A 20,542-nucleotide genomic window follows, 5' to 3' on the forward strand; every position below is an offset into this window, starting at 1 on the left:
CCCGGCGTCCCGTGCCGGAAGCGGAAGCGGCGGGCGCCAGGCTCGGAAGCGAGAGCCGTTGTCGGCCGTCCGTTGTTGCTGCTGCCTGTCGCTGCCCGCGTGATGGCGGCCACGGCGCTTCCCCCGCTGCCGCCGCAGTTCAAGAGCATCCAGCACCATCTGCGAACCGCGCAGGAGCTGGACAAGCGCGAGCCGGTGGTGGCATACTACTGTGAGTGAGGCGGCCGCAGCGCCGCCCCGCCCCGCCGGCCCCCGAGCCGGGCCCAGTCCGGCCCGTCGCGTCCCGGCCCGTCCCGCCGCCGCCCCCCGGCCACCAGCCGCTGCACTGAGCGGAGCGCGCCCCTCCCTCTGTTCGCTTGGCTCGTTGGGGTGCGCGGAGTGCCCGTCGGATGCAGGGGGAAGGGGGGGCGGGGGGGTAAGCCCCACCTTTTGGGGCGGTACCGGGTGTTCACGGTCTTCCTTGTCTACTTCTTCAGCCGCAAGCCCCAACGCGTCTTTCATGTGCTCTGTTTTTGCAGAGTTAAGCCTCTTTGCAATCGTAGTGGATATGCCAGCAGCCTAAATACACGATTGTCCCATGTGTATAAAGTCAAGTCTTCTGCGATGTGATAGTCCTAATAGATATCGCAAAAGACAAACGTTCGAGTTTTTCTCCTGCTGAAAAGACCTCGTTCTTTCTGCCCTGTAGCTGAGTAAGCAATTTGGGTTTGAGAGTTTTTAGTTCTTTTGATTGCATTCATTTTATTTTCTGTGAGGCTTTGTCGCTTCTTCAGGGTTCTCTAAGGGGCAGAGTGTGTGGCTCTTTGTTTCACTGAAATGAACACGGCAAAATCTTCCTGCAAATCATTCAGATTAATGTGTAAATTTTTCAAGCTAACTTATGGCTTTTAAGCTAATGGTCGTCAGGGTGGTCTATGAGCCTAAAAGGCTTTCTGCAGTTAATTAAGAAATGTAAGCCAGTTGTTAGTAGTCGTAATTTCCTGTCACAGTTAATCACTGCACTTGGAAGATTTCTAAGACTAGCAGATCACCAGAAATGCATGTTTACGTTGTTTGTTTCTTTCTTTTTATTGAGATGTGAAGAGGTCATTTGGGGGTTTACTTGGCAATAGTTTGTCTTCAAAAAGAGTTAAATAAAAAATAGAGGTAGAAGTGGTAGTTTAATTTGTAAGGCAATCTTAAGTTTAGAAGGATGAACTCATGAAATTCAGGCTTCAGAAAGCTGTGAAAAAACCTGTCAGCTCAGTGTCACAGCAATAATTTTAATTTTTATGTGTTACGCAGGAATACTGAGCTAATGTGGAAAAGTGCCACCAAGATAGCAACGTATTAGAACACTGGATGTTCTCAATAGTACTCACTCTTTTTTACTAGGAAAAAACACAGGACAAATAATACTTTGTGTAGCAGGAAGCATCAGCTAGGTCAAGTTGCACTGTTTTCTTGCTTTTTCTTTATTTCTTTGGGTTTATTGTATAGTCAGACACCTGTCAGCACTATGGTAATCTACCATCTTTTAAAATGCTTACCTCCCCATATGATACTTTTCCTCACATTTCATGTTATTTTGCTAATCGTTGTCATTAAGTACGTAACTATTTCAGGTTCAGTAAAGGTCAGCTGATTCAATAGATATAGGGGAATACCAGTAAAGGATGCTACATTGATTGTCTAGCAAAAAGAAAATAAGTGATTGGTGATCAATAAAATATAACTTGCTTATGTTAAAGACATACACAAGTCTGATTTTGACTCTACTTTGAGATGTAATTCTGCAAACACAAGGAGGCAGGCTTTGATAAAAAAAACCTCTGACCCGTGTAGTAACTAAAGAAATTATATCTCTAACTCTGCCATAGGCAGTTTGACTCAGAAGTTATTTTTTTTTTAAAATTGTAAAGTTTGAGAGGTAGTTTTGTCTTCTGAAAACTTCTGTTTTAGTGTTTAAAGCAAGATTTTCCTTAATAGCTGTTTCAGTAGCATTGTTAATTTCAAAGATTATTAGTAGTTTATTTTATACTTCTGTGCTTTTACTGGCCATTGATCTTCTAATTCAAAAGTATTGAGAGAATGCCAGTGAGTTGCCAGAAAAGCATTGGTGTTTCAAGATATATGACATCCTAACATGCAACAATGTTTGGATATCCAGTGAATACAACACGAAAAATGATGATTCCAGTAACCTCTGAAAAGCAGGGCTGTAATGGTTTTTGCTTTGCAGTCTGCTAAACATTAAAAAACATTCATATGAGATCAGTACACTTGATCTGTTTAAAAAAAGCTATAAAGAAAATCTGCAATTCTCAAATTCTTAAGGAAAAAAAGCACCAGAGAAATGCTTCTGAAGGATCTTACCATTGTGTTGACGTTTCTTTTTTTTGCAATCAAGCAGAAGAGAAAAGCAAAAGACACAATTTACTTTTCACAACTAGTTGACAACCTCTTGAATCAAAAGTCATTCAGCTTTTAAGGGAAATACCCATCTGTTAAATGTGACTGGCTTTTTACTTTCAAGTTTAGTCAGACATCTATGAAACAAGCTTCTTGCTGCATACCAATTACAAGTCTTTTTTATTAAGAAAAAAAAAAAGACAAATAATAAAGTTCATGGCCTGACGTAGAACTTGGAAATATAATTATTGTTTAACAGTATTTCAGTTGTAAAATTAATCTTTTACTTCTCCTTCTTCAAAGCAGAGGACTAATATCAGACAAATATTTTAATTCAGCTTTTAATTTATTCAACTTTTTATTGTGTCTTGATGCATTTTGAACGTCTAATTTAGAAGATGCATGTAATTCAGAAACATTAATGGAAATAAAAGTAACTGGTATTTGCTGTATTTCACTGCGGAGTTTCTGCACATACTTACATACTTACCGAAATGCATAAAATAACGTTCTTAGAGCACTCCTTATCTAATAAGATCAAATTCCTGAGCTTTCTAGTTTAAATATTTGTTTTTGTACTAGTTTTATAGAATCCATTTGTAAAAGTACATTTTCCGTATTCTCATATTGCTGGTGGCAGAAAACTGTTTTGCATGCTACTGATACTATACATAATTTAAAGCCTGTTATTAGAGATTACATACTGAAGAATAGATGTAATCTGTTCTTTACTCAGGATAAGTTAATCAAAATGGTCGAATATTTTAGAAGTAGATATTCATTTCATAGTGTACTGTAAGACTTGTTTTGATTGTGCTCTGAGTATAAACAAAATATTTCTCAATTTCTTTTTTTCCCCTGTGCTTTCTTCTTTTTTCTGTCTTTAGTCTTAGCTTGTTTGCTCTAATTTGTTTCAAAGATTTGTTAAGTGGGAAAACTGTACTCTTAAAACTCTAGTTTATCTGTGGAGACAGAAAAACAATGAGCAGTGATTGGAATAACAGAGATAAATACATAAACCCCACAATCGTTAAAGCAAACTGTAGGTAGAAGCTAAAATTAAAGATGATGCTAGCTCTTGTGTAGTAGTTTTAGCACTTGCTTTGATTACATAGGTAATATTTAACAATAATCTGCTCTGACAGAGACAGGAATGAGAACATAAAATAGAATGTGTACTTCAGAGATCAAAACTTTATTTCTGAGGTATGTGTATTTATATAAAACTCCTAAAGTTCAATTGTACTGTGTAGGTATACTAACATGCATTTTTCCACCATAAAATTCAGGGGTTTTGGTGGATATTTATTCACCTTGAACTTCTGGAAGTAGAAATAAGAACTGTCTTTTCCTGCCTGAGGTTTGCTGATGCTTCTGAAGAAGGCGTGCATCGATATCAGCATTCTAATTTGCAGAATGGCAGGATCATTTAGGTCAAAGGGAACTTTGTATGTCATCTAGTTCAGTCCCCTGCTCAAAGCATGATCACTAACACAGGTTGATCAGGGCTGTCTCCAGGCAAGTTTTGAACATCCCTAAGGATAGAGACTCCCCAGCAGGTGGGAGCAACCTGTTCCACTGTGGGATTGTCCTCACAGTAGAAGATTTTTTGTATGTTTAAATGGCATGTCCTGTATTTCGTTTTCTGCTCATTGCCTCTTGTCCTGTCACTGCGCACCACTGAGACGGGTCTGGCTTTGTCTTCACTCCTCCTGTCCCAGCTCTCTGACTCTCCTGGTATGACAGATGTTCCAAGCCCTTCATCATTTTTGTGTCCCTTCCCATGTCTCTCATACTGGGAGCCCAGAACTGGATGCAGCTCTCCAGGTGTGTCACATCAGTGCTGAGCAGAGGGGAAGGATCACCTCCCTCAACCTGCTGGCAGTGCTTCTCCTAATGCAGCCCTGCATGCTGTTAGCAATTAAGATCAGGAATGTACTTCAGAGACTTATGGTCATGCCCATCTAGGGTGCTTTGATTTACCTCACAGAGTAGTTTGAGAGCATGAAATAGGTTTCTTCTAGTTTAAACTGAACTGGAGAGTGTCCCACAAGAGTACTTCACATTTGTGGTCTAATGACTACAAGCCGTTTTATCCCCATGACTTGACCATAACTAATCCAGAGTAGCTGCCTTCTTTTGCTTCTTGAAATCTCAATTACTATAAATCCTACAGTTAAAGTAGTTTTTCTGTTTTAATTAGAAATGTTTCATTTTCTTTATTAGACTAGAGACAAGCTTTGCAAAATACTGATAGTTTAAATATTGTGCAAAAGCTTAGAAACCTTTGAATTCCACATACAGATCTCTTACTCAAATTTTACAAGACCAGAATTGGTCCTTAAACCGCACTGAAGAATGGCAGTGTAAAATACTGATTGATTTCCTTGGATTCACAATAGATATTATTAGATTATTTGTTTTGTCATCTCACCCTAATAATTATCACTCTTATTTGTAATTGAAAATTTTGTTTCACCTATTTAGTTGGTTTACAAATTGCTATTCTTCAAATGACAGTGAGTCCTATTGTAATTTACTATAACTTTCAGTAATTTTAAGTAAGAGAAATTTTACTTGAGATAGTTTTGACTTGACCAAGTTTGTCTAGCATGTAACATTGCCTTGAAATATACTGTTATCGATCTAAATCCTACAGAGGAAAATGGAATACTGTGAAAGAATCTGAGGGGAAGAGGGGGTCATGATACTATCCTTTTTTTGGTTTGAGTTTCTTAAAGAAATGTGTGTGTAGTCTTCCTTCCCCCTTCTTTTGTCTCAGAATTATTTTTTTCCCTTGCATTTCTCCTTAAACTAATTTTACTTGAAAATAAATATTTAAAAGTAATGTATTTTCTCTGGAATGTTTCAGATGTTGAATTGATGCTGCCAACCTAATACTTAACTCGTCATTTGCCAGTTTCCTTCAGTGTCATACAATGAAGAGGAAGTATAAGGCCCTTCGAAGTTTGTCCATGCTATTAAACCTATTTTTAAAGGTCTTGGAATTCAGACAACTTTGACTTAGACTGTAGAAATAGGATATATTTATGATCTGCATGCAGAAATTACAGGAATGAAGTATGATATGTTAATGTTCATGAAAGTAAGAGTAATTCATTTTTCTTTGCAGATGCATTCTTTATGAAAATAATTTTGCAGTAGTTTGGATACAACCCAATTTAATGGTTTTGTGTCCCTTGCTTCCCACATTTGTATTCCAACTATTGTCTTCCTGTACGAAGCAGTTAACAAACATTTTTCTGTCAGTGGTTTGACAAAGGGAAGAGGAAAGTGTAGAATATGAATGAGTAATAAATTACAGCCTGAAAGAGCTTTCATCTCAGAATCAAAATATGGCTAAAGTTTATGGCAATGTTTTTTGTTATTATTTAATGTCAAATAGTTACTATTAAATGTCAAAAATATTCCAGTTCCTAGTATTTTTTTTTTTCTCTATAGTAGAGAAGGGGAAAAAGACCTGTAATCTTTTGATCCTGTTAGACCAGGAAAAAAAAATGGATAGTAAGACAGAATTTAGAAGATAGAATCAACTTATTGTGCATGCTTGCTGGCTGGAACTTTTGTTCTCCGGTATTTTTACTTGGCACGGAATTAGTTTAAAATGGGAGTGAGGGGAGTTTCAGTTGTTATCCAAACATAAATCTGGGATAACTTACTGTGTATTAGGAATGAATGCCTGGCACGTACTAAAGACAAAATACTCTTTCTGAAATTGTGCTGTGTATTAGCAAAGGAAAAATAACGTGGTATTACGTGACATAAATAAAAGGAGAGAAGTTTCTGTAAAGCTCACTGTATAATTCCTTCCAGCACACCCACACTTAGTATTTGCTGAACAAAGATTAAGGGCAATAAATCAAGACATAAATTTTGTAGTTGTCTTGGCAAAACATTTTTCTGAGAATGAATACTTGCCAGGTCTTTATGAATTTGAAGATAAATGTCCTGTCTGCAAACTGAGAGCAAACCCTCTTTTAGTTAGTAATTGGTAAAACAGTTCTGTCTTTGTGCATAAAAGATTACAAGTGACTTTAGCTCTACTTATAATATTAATTAATATTTAGACATTAGCTCTATGTAGCCTCTTTTACCTCCTTAGTGCTTTGCTTTATGCATATGCTACTGTTGTTGGCCAGACAAAAATCTTTTTTGCTACTTGATTTGGATAAAGGGGGCAAAAAATGTAGGTTGCATCTGTTACAAAGCCAAGTGTGTAAAACAAGCTTAAAAAGAACCAATAATTGTATTCATTTATTTGTTTTCCAGATCTTCCTCACAAATAGTCAAGAGAGATGAGAATTACAAGTCACTTATTTCCAAGATTGTCTGCATTCTTCAAATACTTTGTTTAGGCTTTAAAAACTTGAAAACTTTTGCAGCTATAATGTATGGGTTTGGTTGTCTATTTTATATTGGATTTTTCAGCAGCTTCGCTTTTCATAGAGGCAATTTTTTATTGAAAGTTACCAAGCAAATGGCTTCTGTAAGTCTAGTAGTTTAGTTTTACAGTATATTACTGTGGTCATTAGGGACATGCGTTTTAAACATTTTTCAGTGTATAGAGAGAAGTTCTGAAGAGAACAACTCTGGAATAATTTTGATGTAAAATGGCATCTCAAGGGCGGTATTTTTAAAAGGTGAAATAATGCAATTGTAATACGGAATGCTAAGAGGATTTCTTTCTCTGGTGTCCATACCATTCAGGAGATTAACTTCTAGTTATTAGAAATTGAACTGCTTGCATTAAAGCAAAATTATTGACTTAGCAAGCACAGTAATAATACATTCCACTGCTGTTGCAATATTATAGAAACCAGAACAGCTATATTTAAAGGAATGTAAATAATTACTGTTTTCTTTCAGATACAGGGGGTGGAAACTGAGCTTATGTTATATTTGGCTTTCTCAGCAGGGACAGTGGAGGCAGTAAACTTTTAGCCTCTTGCTTATGAGTTCTTTGCTACTGAGATTACCTGTCAACATAAACATGGATGACAGTTCTTTGACCATTAATTAGCAGTTTAAAATTTCACTGGTGATCTTAACACAGGAAAACTATGTTTTGCTCATTGCTGCTGAAAATGCAGCAATGAAGGGAGTTTGCCTATTTGCTGCAAGTTAGACAAGGACATAACAGATTTCCTTTACTAGATCGAAGTATACCTTCCAGTTACTATCATGTATACTTACTGTAAGTAATATTTGTGTGATAAACTACACACAAAAGTAGAAGATACATAAGAGACTTCTGACACCTTAATTGGCAAAGGCCAATACAAACTAATGTGGTGTTACAGATAGCCATCATATAGAACACTTGGGACATTTCAAAATTAGAGAGAGCAGAGCAAAGGATGACAAAAGATGCAGGCACAGAAAAATTAGTGTTTGGAAATAAATTAAGATTCTTTGCCTTAGGAATAAGATGTGATGATAATACAAATAAATGCAAAGAGTAGAACTAGTAGACAGTTTCTCCTGTTGTCTGTAATAAAGCAACTTACTGCTTTCAGATTTACTTACGTATTGCTCTTCATACACATAATTTCAAAAGCGAAATTTTAAAAAATTAAAATAATATTATTTTTATTTCAGTAGTGTCTGTAGAGGCAAATACCAAGTTATTTCCTCTTCTTCCTATTCTGTTGCTGTCAGAGAAATCCCTCATTCTTTCAGTTTTTCAACTATTTCACTTGGTGTCTGCTTGATAACTTTAATGAGTGTTGATAGAGGTTTTCAACCCCAAAGCCCCACTTTTGGCTACAGCAGTATTGAGTAAAGCAGTAAGTGTACCTAAATATACCAACGTTTTATTTGTCACTGGTGAGTTTCAGACACTGGAGAGTATACTTTCCTTCTGCATCTTCAGTTCATCAATTGAAACTGATGTTCCAGGAGATTTTGACTGCCAGGATATGGTTTGTGTTTTCTGACCTGCAGATTGCCTACTTCATAATTCAGATTATTTTATCAAAGGTACTTGAGTCAAGACTCCCTTTCCGTACTGAATACTACTAGGTGTGATTCTCTGTCAACAGTATTTTTCGCAAACATCATGCTCTGTCTTGATCACCACTTACTTGAGAAAGAAGGAATAGTTTTTGCCCTTACGTCCATGATTCCCTCATCAGAGGCCTGTGTCTGGGCAGGTTTTGTTATGCAGTACTCCTTTTGAACACATTACTGTAATTGAAGAAGTCAATATGTACAAATTCTGAACTTGGAAAGTTCTTAAAGATTGCAGACTCTCTTGTTAGGGTAACTTAGATGTGCTTTGACCTTTTACCAGTTAATAAGATCATGCAGAAAACCTTTCCAATTTATGTAGACCTTGGTACAAAATGGGGTTTGACGGCTAGATGTGGTAACTGTCTAGTATAGTCAGTTGTGTGGTACAGAGATGTAATTGCTGTGACAGGTGCAACACATTTAATCTTAGTTCAGTTGACATTAGTAGTCTGTCTGTAGGATGTCTCTGTTCTTAATATCTATAGAGCTGCTGCTAGAGCATCTTCTTGTTTTCTCAACAGTCTGTGTGCTTTGGATAATAGTCTTTTGATCTTGAATGACCTGAGAGGACTCTTGGGCACCTTGGTCCCCAGAGTTTTCTGTTAGCAGGAAAGTGGTTGGTACGGAACATGACTTGATGTCACTCACAGTTTAAATTTATATCTAGACAAGAAAAACATGTTTCTTATCTGTAACTGTTGTTCTTTGACTTGTGTTCTCTGTGTGTTCAAGACTCACTCTTCCATGTCTGTTCATTGGAATGCCTGAAGGAGACTTTGAGTTTTTCTCAGTCTCTGAAATCCTGAGAAGGGAGCAGGCTGGCTTTGTAGGGCTGCCTACAAAGCATACAGATGTCACAGTCCTGTAAATACACCCCTTTGGATATTATTGAGGAAAAAAATTATCTTGCTTGCACTACTTAAATGGATGTATTTTCAATTAATGTGTAAAAAAGTCACATACAGGTAACAGAAGAGTAACAGTTAAGCAGATAACAAATAAGCAGATCTTTTAATCATTAAACTGATCCTCAAGAATAAAGACATTTGCAAGATTTCCATTTATATGGAAACAGTTCTTTTTATGGAAGTGAATTTTGGAAGAGAGATGAAGATGCATACTTCAGCAACTAAGATAAATCTATATCCAGCAATGACCAAGGGTATTCTAAATCTATGACTCCCTAACTCATATCAGTCTAAAATTAATTTACTTTCCTCTGAAAATGTCTTGATATTTGCGTCTGTCAAAAAGAAATAAATGATCTAGTGGCCCGTAGGTCTGGCACCCGTTATGTTAATTCCTAAGTTTTACATTATTCAATGATACTATGAAATGTGTTCAGGGAAGCTTACAATCAAGTATGTATGTAAAAGGTTTTAACTGTAAGTATTAACTCCTCACCATGTGATTGTGGTACTTTAATAGGCAGCAGACTTAAATTAGTTTGAGAGCCTTAGATACAAATCTCTGCGTCTTTCTGCGTTTGGATTTCTTTGAAATATAATTTCAAGTTTACATGTCCTGGTATCATAATTTTCAATATTAACATGTCAATATCCTGAAGATAAATAAGGTGGGCTTAAGAGTACATATCAGTAATTCGCTTAATATTAGTGTTGTCACTTGATGAAACCTATACAGCAATTTTTGTTAAAATTGCTCTTTTGTTTGTCATGGTCAGTTGTAGTTGTTCGTACCATTTATTCATTCCTGAAGTTTTGCTCAGAGTAGATTTTACTTGATTGTTCTTTACTGAGAACTTGACTGCAAAAGTGCTAAGTTATTTTGTAAGTTGTAAATGTAGAAGTGGAGACGCACTGGAGGGCACAAATACTTTGTTTATTATTTCGGAAGGGGGTCTTTAAATGGTTGGGCAGCTCAACAGCTTTAACATTAAAAAACTTGTCAGCTTTGCAATCCCAAAAAAGGAATGTACACTTTGTCTGGTTTGAATAATCAGTTGTATGTGAAACATGAAATACTACTTTTAAAATCCAGAAAAATTAGTTAAATTATGATGCTCACCAGCACAACCTACGTGAGTTTTGTAGAGAGAGATCTAATTTTATTAGACAGGCTGATGATAGATGGAAATGGCAGAAAAGCTTTTGTGCATATAATGCTTTCTTCTGCAGCAAACATCAGGATAAGTGCAGTTTGAAAGCAACTGTGTTATATTTGTGTTTATGAGATACTTTGAAGGGAAAAAGCTATTTCTAATGCATGAAGAGGTGCTTGGAAGGAGAGACGTGGTAAAGCTGTGAAGCAATTAAGCATCACTTGCAGAACTCTGTCCTGCACGACAAAGGGCATTGGGGTATGCCATAATAACTAGCTCATGGTAATATTTGGTAGAGTTACAGCTTTTAGTTCTTAAACTCTGCATTTGAAGGTGTTTTGTAGTAGTCCCTTGAGGGTCAGCAATGAGAGTTAGTAGAATGTAAGTTTTTTGTGAAAAATGTTCTGCCTGAATTTTTCTGTCCATTTTCCCTTCTCTATATGTGTTAATCCTAGTAAATAATGGTTCATTGTTTTACCCCCAATTTCCTGAAGCATATAAAGTTCTGCCATGTGCATATCTAAAATTCATAGATTTTTGATAGTAAAAAGATTTTTTTTTAAATCAGAAGGTGTTAATCATTCATTTTCAAGATCGTATGAAAAACTAGCAACTTTACTTGCAGAGTAAGTTTAATAAAGTCTATCTGGTCTGATTTAAAGAACAGGTTTGAGTCTTGTGTCTTTATATCCATGTATATGCATACATATCATCAAATGTTTAATTGCATTTGTTAAAGTGGAGTTTTAAAGCTATCTAGTTCCTGCTATATGAAGTTCCATTTTTGAGATATATCCATATACTCTATACGTATATCTAAGTCATATGAGAATTACTGATGTATAATTAGGGATAAACATCAACTTGAAGTTCCTGTTTCGAAGAGTTGGAAACAAGGATGGTAATTATTTACAAAAGCACTTAATATTGCATCATAGTGATACAAGCATCAATCTGAAATCAGCGGAAATACTCATTGAGAAAAATAATGCGTCGATCTTAGAAAAATATCTCCTAGTATCTCTGCAAGACTGAACATATCTAGATTTTGCTGTCATTGCTGACTAGTACTGTAGTTGTATATTGTTGAACCACAAGATGAGTTTATATTTCAGATGTGTTGGGGTGGAGGCATTGCTTTGTTTCCTTATGTGTTTTGCCTTAGAGAATCACTTCTGGGTTTTTGTGTGTTTTGTCTCCTTTAAAGGTCGTTTGTATGCAATGCAAACAGGGATGAAGATTGATAGTAAAACCCCAGAATGCCGTAAATTTTTATCCAAACTTATGGATCAGTTGGAAGCTGTAAGTAGAATTTATTGTTCTTCTCTAAAATAATTCATGACATTACTTCAATTTTTATTAAGCTTCTGCAAATACTTTCTTCTGTCATCAGTCATTGATGCAACTATTCTGTATGCAGCCATACTGAATGAATTTTTGTATATAATAAATTGGCACAAGGATTGAAAGGAGATAAAGCTTTATGTGTATGTATGTTAATATATATGTATGCATGCACAAACATAACTGAGATTTCATACAGCAGACATTTACCAAAAGGTTTTGTTTAGACAACGTGAATTACAATACTTTATTCATACATATTCTCATGAGAAGTCTTAATTCATTATGAAATAAATGCAAGAGTTCTAGAAGACGTTTTCAATTGATTTTCTTTGATTCCTTGAGCAGTTATTTTCACTGCTATAGGACTGGCTAGCCTAGTCCTTGGTGCTTTTGAAATTTTTGACCTAAACTGTTGTACCCAAGGAGTTTTCTCTAAAAGATAAAGATATTTTTGATCATATCCTCTGTTAGAGATTAAGGATCTTATGCTAGGATTTTTTTGCAAGCACAGTGTTATCTATGTGGGTAAAAGATGGCTATGCCATGCTCTTTTGAGTGGACCTGGTGGTATTAGAAAGCAGACAGCCTTAAATAGAACAGAGTTAAACAAAGAAAGGTGAAGTCATTGTACAGATGGTCAGTTTAAATTCCAGGAGCTGTTTATGTTCATATGCTGTAGTTTTCAGTAGCCTCAAAGGAAGTAGTGTGTGGTTTTTAAGGTTTCAGTGCTCGTTTGGAAGCAGAAAGTAACATTGAAAAGTGAAGCAGTCATTCTTTTGTGTTCGGTATTAATGATTTCATCCAAAATCTAGCCATGGCAATGCCTGAAGAGTTTGTGAAACTAGTGCAACAGCCTTCAATTCTTCTGAAAAAAAAAGGAAACATGAACCATTTGTCTTTTATTCATACCTTCTTGCTATGTTTTATCTCTGAATTTTTAGCAATGGAAAATCCAGTGTACAGTGACTTATTGGTGTGTTATTTTATCAAGTTTAACATCTATAATGGGTCTGATTTTCATGCTCAAAAAGGAAGAGAGGTGGCAAGAGAAATGATATTAAAACTCAAAAAATTTTCCCTCTTCATTCCCTAAGAATTGTTAAAATTTATTCAATCCCTTGTGGTATTGCAGCAACTAATCTGTCTGCAGTGTTCAGTTACCCTTTTTGTTTTAAATTTGGAAAAATCCATGGTTTCATCTTTCATTTGCTGGTAAGATTGTGTGACAACTGATGCTCAGGTATTGAAGTTCCTCTACATAGTAAGGACACTTCTAAGCAAATCTAATACAGCGTTTTTGGGGCTAGGAAGCTTGGATATGTTGAGAAGTTGAGCCTCTGCAGTAATTCAATAGCAGCTGTTTTCAGTCTGTCCTTATCAAGCAGGGGGCACAAAGGGATGCTGCAGCTCTGTGCTAAATGTTTCTCACAGCTTTCTGTGTGTTGCCACAATTGATTATTTTAGAGGTTAAGACAGAAGCTTACAAACAATCTTGAACTTTAGTAGCAAAGAATAAAAGTGTAGATATATCTGGAAATTACCAGGTGTGTTCTTTGCAAGAAACTTAACAATATTCCAAATATGCGAATTAATTAAATACCATGATTTTATATCCAAAATGCATGTTTCTGTCAGAAGTATTTTTGTGTATGATTGTGTTGTTTTGCTTTTCCAATAGGTAACTGTTTCATTTAAATGTTTTTAGTAAAATTAAATCAAATTTGCTTGATTTTAGGTTCAAATTAGGAATCATCATTTAAAATGTCAGTACTGCTGCACTGAATCACAGATTGTGTGAAGGGTGGTTTCAAAAGTAAACAACGTTGTTAACTTTAATATTTTTAGAAGCGTATGTAACTGTCATTTGTGCGTTTGAAATCATCTCCATTGAACATCAGATCGAGTACAGCAATAAGTTATATTCTGAGTGTAAGGTAGATGTATAGGCTGGTGAAATGAATATATATCAACAAATAATTTTCTTCCTCAGCTTCAGTGTTTCATTTCAGTTATCTATCTTGCAACTTACAAATTGTGGTGCGCTCACAAGAAAAACAATTACCCTTTGTAAAACACAAATACTTTTTCAAAACTATGTAGACTACAAGTTTGACAAAAGTCTTCAAATTTATAGTTCTGTTTGGAAAGTTTATATTTCACTTCTGAAATCAAGTAACTTTTCTGGCAGCATTCTATGTATTAAAAAGATGGCAGCAATCTAAAAAAATAAGGAAACACGGCCTACATGATTACATTTTCTTCACACACACAATGAAAAATAACTGCTATTCAGAGATTGTTTTTAAATCTTTTGGCAAAATAAGTAAGCAAGTTAGTATCATGCAGTGTTCCTGTTTTTGTTCTCTAAGGATAACCTGAGATTTCCTTATGTGTGAACAGTAAGCCTATTCAAAAGCTGTAAATCCACCTGTTGTAACTGTTAGAGGGTTATTTACTTTACTGATTTTTATTAGGAAACCTGAGGATTCTTGTACTCTAACGTCTTTGAAAAGAGGTCTTTGAATTGCAGTACACTGCTTACTCTGAAAATTCCAGTAAATCCGTAAGTCACTAGACCAGTTAAGGTAGGGCTCAGAAGCTTTGCAAGATGTAATGAACTGCAGTGAAATAACCTTACAGGAGAGAAGATACATGATCACTCTGACCTACAATGTCTTTATAAAGCATGCATTTATAAATGCATGTGTCTTTATAAAGCATGCATCACTTTATCAATTGAACTGTGTTGAATCCTGACACAGGCTTCAGAGTGCTTGGTCTTTCTGATAGTAAGGGGAAAAATATCTGTAGCTATTTGTTCACAATATTGTAGTTGTGTTTAACAAGTTTTTTTTGTTTGGGTTGGGGTTTTTTTTAAGTATTTTGTGATTAAAGATGGTATTCAAAGCTACTTATTCATAGTATTTCGCCCTCCAAAAGAATGTGCTTTCTCTTTAGTGTGCTACTTTTAGTGTTTGTTATGTTAGAAGCTGGAGATTTGTCAAATAATTAAAGTGTATGTTGTTTCTTTTTTTAAATTGTGCTTCACATTGTCTGAATCTTGTTGTGGTTGAATTAGATTGCAGAATTACTAGGGTCTAATATCGTAATTAATGTATTTTTTTCAACTTTTTTCAGATGAAAAAGCAATTTGGTGATAATGAAGCAATTACTCAGGAAATTGTTGGTTCTGCTCATGTGGAGAATTATGCTTTGAAAATGTTTTTGTATGCAGACAATGAAGACAGAGCCGGGCAATTTCATAAGTAGGTGAAAATCTTTGAGTTTGTTATCTGAATTAAGATACTGGTCAGGAAATTTGAATATCCAAACTCTCTTTTATTTGACTGGAAACAAGAGCTGGGCCTTAATGCATTCATTTCTCTTTCAGAAAACTTGATTTGTTACTGCGTGTGTGTTTCTAACTGCACCCATTAACTGATATCCTCCTTGTGTTCTTTAAGAGGTTGCTCATCTACTGGCAAGCCTTCTAAAACCTCAGGCTAATATTGAGCTTGACATCAAGCATGATGTAGTTACTACTGTCCAATGATATTAAAATAGTTGTTGTAATACATTATGTGGTTTATTTTACAGCAATTACTACAGCATGTTGATGGCTTTGCTAGGCTTTATCTAAGATAATATAGGATGTCCTATGTCCAATATTGAACATTCCAAACTAGAAACGAAGTGCAAAACACATGACCAACTTTAAAAAATACTGAAAACTTTCTGCATAGTAGTCAGAAGACTAGTCAATATATTGCTAAATTTAAACATTGTGAAGTAAGTTCTGTAACATCAGATTAAAAGAAAAAAAATAGTGATGATTGGCTTGAAATAAGCCAGTATGATCTAAAATACCAACTTCTAAATGTGATCATGAGTGACTGACATTACCAAGTTAGTGAAATGTTTTATTTTTTTACAGAAACATGATAAAGTCCTTTTATACTGCAAGTCTGCTGATAGATGTTCTAACAGTGTTTGGGGAGCTCTCCGAAGAGGTAAGTGTTAGCGATATCAGTGTATTATCTGATTGCTTTTGCAGGTGCAAGTTACTGTTTTAGTTCTGTAGAGTCGTATTTATAACTTGTGAATATGAACTTCAAAGAACATAAGTTCTAATTGTGTAGTCAGATACATGCTAGTAAGTCATAAGAAATTGTGCTATTTCAAATAAATTATATGTGAAATATTAGATAAAACTTATCTGTTAGAAGATGCTTCATGACTTAATCAGACTTTGAATTTCTGACTGATACAACTCTGGGACACGTAGTATTACGTTGAACAAGCAGGAATGATTGTAGGGAAAAGGGATGCAAGGTTCCTGGCTTTTTCCACCTTCACTATTTTCACTCTGCAAGCAAGAACTTTAGTGCTAGTAATTGAGGTGGAAATGTGTGCAGTTTTAGTTAGAATAAATATTTTTGGTTTTGCAACAAGCTGCACTTGTAAAAGATGGTAAGTTGGAAGAATATGAATTTACTTCATAAAAATGACTTGCTATCTGGCCATTAGGACATGAGTGTTTTAATTCAAACAAGTTATCTACTAAAGTAACTAACACAGTGCTCTTCATGGCAGGTAATTTTTAAATCAATTCCAGAATTGACTGAACAAGATCATAATTACTTTTATTAAGGCACACCAGAATAATCTCATCTGTTTTAAAACAAACCTTTCTATGAGGTACATGGTCAGCTGCTCTCTTATCCATGTCCCACAGAAGAGTTAATGTCAGATGTAGAGGAGCAGGTACTTTTGATAAAGTATTCCTTGTTCTGAAAATTAAAAGTGAGGTTTCCTTGCTAAATTAACTGAATGAGAAGCTCATTTTGAAAATGTAATGGTACAGTTGATAGCTTCTGGCAAAGAAAAAAGAGTTAGAGAAAGCTGCTACTGACTCATGAAGGTAAGTTTCAACAATTGTTAAAGGAAGATTGAAGTACCTGGAAAAATAAATAAGAAACAGCAACGACGCTAAACAATCTGAGACAAAATCGGGAAGTACTGATCGCATCTCAGGACACCTAAATCCACACAGGTAGTCTACAGATATTTTTTTTTCTCACACTCTTGAGTGTTACATGCTTCCAGTAGTAAGCTGGAGATACCCATTATACTGTCACTCTCTATGCTATTCTAGATGACAGCGCAATAGACTTAGTGAAGTACAGTTTGGAATTTCAGTTTATTAATTCTCAAAAACTTTGGATGTAATTTCAGTCAGGACTTTTAAAGAGAGATTATTCTGTCTACCTCAATTTCCACACCACTTTAGCTGGAAATTTTTCACCAGTACCTTACAGGTGATGATGTCGATGTGAAACATGCTATCAATCTGCATTGTTCACTTGGCCAAATTATTCCACTCATCCTCCCACATTTCTCATCGCTGTTTATATTCAACCTTGTTCCTTGAAATATATTACCTCATAACTGTCAGATCTGGTTATTTCTCATACAACTTTTGACAAAGTAGTTGATTTACATAATCAGTTTAAGATTTCTCATAACAATTACGAACTCTTCCTGGATTAAAAAAACACTACTGTAACAGTCCCAGGAGATATAAAGTGGTGAATCTTCATTTCATTTTTTGGCATATTCAAGTTGTACCTAGGAACAATGAAGTATATTTTTAAAAATGAGACAGAAAATCTCAAAATAGTTGAGATCCTGACATTTATTTCAGTTGCTCATGTTTTGTGAGAAAAAGAATCTATGAAAACCCACGTGAAATGCTTTTCCTCAATTCCTTTTTCCCAGAAACTGAAAATAGTGAAAAATTATGTTGTTGGTTTTTTTTAAATACTGAAGCTACTACCGCATTTTTTCAATTTCAAACTGTCACCATGGAAATGGAATCAGAAGGCAAGCAGCAGATTTGCTTCTCTCTGCTGTTGCTTCATATTGACACCATTTCAGAAGATGAGAGTTGGCAAAAAATTATATTGATTGTCAATATAGTAAGTAATTTTTTGAGAAGTATTTATATTTTTTCTAATAACTGAACTATTAAACTTGTCATTAACAGTTTATTTAAAGTTGTCATTATCATAACCCCTCACTCTGCAGGTAGTTCATGTATTGCTAAAGTCCTTCATCTGATTTTTAGCTATGTTGTGAAGATACTAAATCAAAATACTGTATGTCCTAGAATATCACACACACGTTACATTAATCTGCAACTACAAGCAGCCTTTCTGTATGCATGCTCTTAAATACATTTTTTTAAAATTTAAAATAATGTAATTAGGAAAGATTTTGTATTATTGATCAGCAGGAGTAGCATTTTAAATTTCAGATATTTAAAACTAAAGTAAATAATCACCTAAGTTTATGGACATAAGTTTTCTTTATTATTTCGCATCAGTAATTAGTACCCAGTGCTCCATCTTTCACACTAGATGGTCCTGGTATAATTTATTTCCTTTTCCTGACATGCTGCACTAGGTGCAGATCTCCACAGTTTCCTTTCATGCTGAGATCCTGTTAGAACTGTTCTTTTAATATGTTGGGTTTTTTTTTTATTTTACTGATTTAATTTCACATGTGTTGTTTATCTTTGAAGGGGTGTCAAATGATAGCAGAGAAAGCAGTTTAGTTTTATAATCTCTTCTCAGGGTGGAAAACTTGCTTATGTTTCTGGTTTGAGTGCATTAATTCACAGAAATGAGTGGCTAACCTGGCTGGCCTTTTCTTTTCCCCAGAACGTCCAGCACAGGAAGTACGCCAGGTGGAAGGCAGCATACATTCATAACTGCCTGAAGAATGGAGAGACTCCTCAGCCGGGGCCTATCGGAATGGAAGGAGAGAGCTTTGGTAGGGACTTAATGTCTCTCTTTAAAAGAGCAGAGGGCTGGGCTCAGGCCAAAATAGCAGTATGCACAGTTCTTCGGGAGCACCCCACAGGAAGCATGGCTTCCCTGCATAATGTTCTGTTCCCATGGGCTGCCTTCTGCTTTTTCTTTGCTGCTTCCCCTACTGTTATTTTTATTGGACCTTACTATTTGGTTGACTTATTTAATAATTTATTTTTCCTTTCCTCTGTCATGGTTATTATTTTGAATGCAGCTACTCTCTAAGAAGGCATTGTCACCTCTGGGCCAGAATCATGCATTTCTTTAATGCTACCCACAGTCTTTTGAAATCTGTTCTGTAAAGTTATGATCCCATTGCCAGTTTATCCTCTCTCTGAAGTTAAATAGCAGTTGAAAGTGGTTTGATCCTAGATGAATTCAGCTTCAAGGCAAATGCCTGACAGCTCCTTCCTCCCCGTATGATAACATGGGTTTCAAAAACAGTTTATGGCCTACTCTTTTTAAATTTGGATTTCCTGCTGCTTTCTCATTCATCCACCTTTTCCTCATGTTTTTAGTTACTCCCTGTGTTCTGGCTACCTGACTTTCCTGTACAGGATTCCTTGAAGTTACCTCCTTAACTATTAGATAAAAAGTGCTGATTTCCAAGGATACTCGCTAACCAAAATGAATATTTATCAGGACAGGTTGTTTTAAACCTCCCGAATTGTAACTTTTACTGTCTTCTATTTAATGCACTCAGACGTGTCTAAACTCTGCTGCTAATTTAAAAGTCTTAGCTCTCACTACGAAATGTTAGGGGCATCCAAACCTTTGTCATTTAGAGCTGTTTAAACACAGGCACCAGCACTGTGAGCAGACGCAAGCTAGCATCTCCATGAAGTAACAGAACAGATACTAAGCGGACTCTCTCTTACAAGAGCACGTAGATCACATCATAACCTATTCTGAGAAAGATAGCTCCATTCTCTTGTTTCATTATCTGTATTTTTGCTAAAAATAACTTGACAATCAAACCAGAGCTGCCATATTATTTCTAAACTTCATAAACATCACCCTATTGCTAAAGTATGGATCCACAGACTTCACAGATATGTGCGAGTTTTTGTGAAGTCAAATGAAATAACTTACAAAACTTTTTTTGTTAAACTGCTGAGACACAATAGTGTTACTGTTCTGTGTATAAACTGATCATGCTCTTCAGTTATTGATAAAAGCAAAATATATGCAAAAATTATTCATTTCTGTAATATATCAAAATAAAAATGGCATGTAAGTGTTAAATTAACTTTCAAAATATTTTCAGCCATTTACTTTTTCCATTTTTGCAGTTTTTCTGTGCTTAATGCTTTATGAATGTTTAATTCTTTTTGCATTTCACCAGCAGCTTTTGATAGCAATCAGTTTCATTAATAAGGGGTCCCTTCATTTTCCTCCCCAGTCAGTGCAGAAGCTTGAAATACAAATTTTAAATGTGAATCTCTTCTAGAAATAGGATGTCTTTGGAATGGATATTTTCATTATGTAAATTAAAACAGACTAATTCTGCACAATGACAATAACCTCTGTATAATTCTTCGCATACCTAATGAAACAACTAAGAACATGAAATGATTTGAAATTTTACTCTGAGCTAGTATACAAGACTTTGGCTTGAATAAACGTCACTTAAGTTGATGCTCATTTATCTCTTAACTTAAGCTTGAATTTACTAATATTTTTTTCTAATAAAAAGGATCAGTAAATAAATCTACAGTGCAAGAGACAAATCCAACTTGTAGAGTGTGGCTTGTATCTAACTTCTAGAGCCACCTTGTAGAGGTGGCTACATAAAGTTTTATGAACATGTATTAATGCATTCGATCCATATATTTAC

The 20,542-nt window shown here is 35.4% G+C and overlaps 1 protein-coding gene across 1 annotated transcript in view; it reads left to right on the forward strand.

The window, feature by feature from the left end:
* The window catches only part of VTA1 (vesicle trafficking 1), a 39,610-nt gene continuing 19,068 nt past the window's right edge, over positions 1-20,542 (forward strand). Inside the window, exons 1-5 of the mRNA XM_075748267.1 lie at positions 1-211; positions 11,694-11,788; positions 14,972-15,099; positions 15,768-15,843; positions 18,556-18,667. Coding sequence (XP_075604382.1) covers positions 103-211; positions 11,694-11,788; positions 14,972-15,099; positions 15,768-15,843; positions 18,556-18,667 — 520 coding nt within the window. The 5' untranslated portion in view covers positions 1-102. The remainder of the gene's footprint in view (positions 212-11,693; positions 11,789-14,971; positions 15,100-15,767; positions 15,844-18,555; positions 18,668-20,542) is intronic.

This window comes from Balearica regulorum, chromosome 3, assembly GCF_011004875.1.
Source record: "Balearica regulorum gibbericeps isolate bBalReg1 chromosome 3, bBalReg1.pri, whole genome shotgun sequence".
Taxonomy (NCBI): Eukaryota; Metazoa; Chordata; class Aves; order Gruiformes; family Gruidae; genus Balearica; species Balearica regulorum.